At 44.4% G+C, this 3131-nt stretch overlaps 1 protein-coding gene across 1 annotated transcript in view; it reads right to left on the reverse strand.

Annotated features, from left to right (window-relative positions):
• SUGCT (succinyl-CoA:glutarate-CoA transferase) overlaps positions 1-3128 on the reverse strand; it is a gene marked incomplete at its 5' end in the record, with an annotated part of 825119 nt that extends 821991 nt beyond the window's left edge. Inside the window, 1 exon segment of the mRNA XM_014585757.2 lies at positions 3079-3128. Coding sequence (XP_014441243.1) covers positions 3079-3128 — 50 coding nt within the window.
• Between the last annotated feature and the right edge of the window lie 3 nt (positions 3129-3131).

Raw genomic sequence — 3131 nt, forward strand, 5'->3', positions numbered from 1 at the left:
CCTGAGCTCAGCACTATACAAATAAATTCAATACAAATATGTTTGGGGAGCCCAGTCTCACAAGTTCATATAGCCAGACTGAAATTCCCAGGCACAAGTTCATATAGCCAGACTGAAATTCCCATGTCAAAGCTATATTAATAAATATTCAACATTTAAGCTATATCTACTAACCTCTAAAGCCAATATTTAAGGTTATATCACTAACGTATAATCTAAGGTTGTATCTACTAACCTCTAAGCTACACAGTAACACTTTAAAAATTTCAAACCTTATTCATTTTTTGATAAATGGACTGATTATCAATTCCTCTTTCTTTTAGTCTCTTTTTTTAATTTTAAAATATTTGCCAGCATGTGCATGTCCTCACCCGGAGAGACAGAGAAGGCACCCCTCCTCCCAAGTGGGGCATAATCATGCTTCAATCCCTTTTCCCCCATCTCTCCATCCTATCAAGTTTTGGGGCACTTACACATGAGGCTGGCATATTTTTCAAGCCACTGGAGCAGGATTCAAAGCCTAATATGCAGGGCTTAACTACTGCAATATGGGGCCAGCACTGTTCATTCATTCTCTCTTAGGAAAAACTTAGAAATTGCCTAGAAGCCAGAGTTCTGGGTCTACCTATACTTGTGTGACTTTACACAAGTCATTTAATTTTTCTTGATGGATTTTTAATCTGCAAAAAGTGGTTTCATTTCAGAAGTGATTCAAGTGGAATCCAGAGTTCCATATAATTATTAACAATTCACTGTCTCCGAATCTTCATATACACCTTGTACCTTTAATGTGACAAAAGTCACAGCATCGTGTATAATTTACTTTCCAAAATTTTTCCACTGTATATTTTCTGCCCTTCTATTTCTGATTCAAGTTCATACATGTAGAAGATAATAAGCTATCACTACAGGAAACATCATTCTGGAAGTGTAAGCCAAGCAAAATGACAATTTATTAAAAAAATTACTCAGTACGCTGACACACTTCTGCATATCTTTTGCCAGTTATTAAAAAAAAAAAAAAAAAACTTAGCAGGATCAGCAGTTGGCAGAATGGCTATGTCGCTGGACTCCCATGTAATTGACAGCAGTTCGAGTCCTGGACCCAGTGGTTTAAACTCCCGCTGGGCACATGTATGTGTGTGCCCAAGATCCCAAGAGGAGGAGAATGGAAGAGAAGGGATTGCAACGTGGCCATCCCGGGGGTTGGGGGAGTGGGTGAGGGGGGTTCCTCACTTTCTGTCTCTCTGTTTCTCTCTCTCTCTGGTGAGTGCACGCACCCTATAGCAAAAACCTCTCCAAAAAAAAAAAAATTATCATGGTGGTTAAGGCTGCTGCATCCCACCTGGCTGACTGTGCAGTTCAAGTTCTGGACCTAGCAGCTTGAAACACACACTGGGCACATATGTGTGCATGCCCAAAATTCTGAGAGGAGAAAGGATTGCCCAGCCCTGCTGGGACGGTGATTTCTCACTTGTCTGTCTCTCTTTGGCAAGCACACTATCACAAAAATAATAATTTTGGTTCCCATGGCCCTCACATTTCTACTCCCTCCCCAAAGTAAATTGCTCAATGATATAAAAGGTGAGACTCACTGACCTATAGGATGTATGTGATCCATTCATTCAATAAATATCTGAGGGACCAGGAGATGGCATAATGGTTACGTTGCTGAACTCCCACAGGGGTGACCATGGTTCAAGTCCTGGACCCAGCAGCTTGAAACTCAAGTCAGGCATTTGTGTGAGTGTGCCCAAGATCCCAAGAGGAGAATGGAGAGGAAGGGATTGCAGTGTGGCCATCCCCCCTGGGGGTGATTTCTCTTTCCATCTCTTCGTCTCTTGTCTCTCCAGCAAGCACACATACTCATAGCAAAAATCTCTCTCAAAAAATAAGTAAATATCTGAGTACCTAAGTACCAGGGCAGTTAGCTAAACATCAAAGAGTGAATTTGGGACCAGGACAAAACTGTACCAAGGGACTTCAAAAAGTTCATGGAAGAACAAAATTAGTTTATTTTGGTGTTAAAAAATGAAATCAATGCATAGGCCTTTTCATAATACATATTTTTCATTAATTTTTTGGGAGAACCTCTCCTATAATAAAGTGGATAGGCTAGGGTCTTCAGGCCTTATTACATCACTAAAACTTGAACGCATTATTCTCCTTTGATAATCCTACAACTTATGTCTACAAGAGCAATGTGGTGAACCACACTCTCTCAGGATAAACAAATGAACCAAAAAAAAAAAAAGTTTGTGTCTCCATTCATCAAGCAGAAGTCCTCACACATTTCACCTTGGCAAGTAAGCAAATGCGTCAGAGACAGGGGCAGCAGCTGCCAGAAGGCACAGAGGCTGAATGGAAAGTCAGTACACCTGGCCCAGGCTTCCCACTAGGCTATGACTTACTGAGTCCTAAAGCTCTTAAAGACTCTGTATTCTATAAACTTCTAGATTCGTGGCGGATTACAATTCCCAAATTCCGAGGGAGTAAAGAAAGTTATATAAAGCTGTTGAAAATCATAAATTTTATCCCTAAATAAAATTCTGGGACAGGTATCTATAATCTATACAAAGGTGTGATTTACAACACATGAAAGGCCATTCGTGAATTAACACACGTGTCTTTATCACTAAAAGTCTGTGAAACACCCAATACGTAAGAGTTTTGCCCACGTTGCTCTTTTTGGAAGTCGGTCTCTCGGCTTCCTAACCTCGGTGATCCGCTTCCATTTAACAAGAGTGGAAAGAGAGGGCAAAGTCCGGCGTGCGTAGCACAGCCTCCCCCCGGGTTACTCAACGCTGCAGTCTGAAGCCTCCTCCGCAGTGCGGCTGGTGGACATTTTCAAAGTTACTTAAACCTGGGGGGACAGGGGTGAAGGGCAGAGCGGGACCCACCGCGCAGGTGCCGGCCCCGGGGTGGGCGTGGGACAAGGCAGGGCGACCCCCGGGCGGCCGGGAGCGAGCGAGGCGCGGGGAGGTGAGAAAGGCCAAAGGGCGGGCTGCGGGGACCGCCGAGGTCGGGGAAGCGCCGCGCTCCCCTGGCGCCCCACGCAGACCGCGTCTCGGAGGGTACCTGACTGCGGGCGGCCTGTGCACAGCCCCCTCCCGCCGCCCCGGCCGGAGCGG

Source organism: Tupaia chinensis, unplaced genomic scaffold, assembly GCF_000334495.1.
Source record: "Tupaia chinensis unplaced genomic scaffold, TupChi_1.0 Scaffold000088_1, whole genome shotgun sequence".
NCBI classification, from domain to species: domain Eukaryota; kingdom Metazoa; phylum Chordata; class Mammalia; order Scandentia; family Tupaiidae; genus Tupaia; species Tupaia belangeri.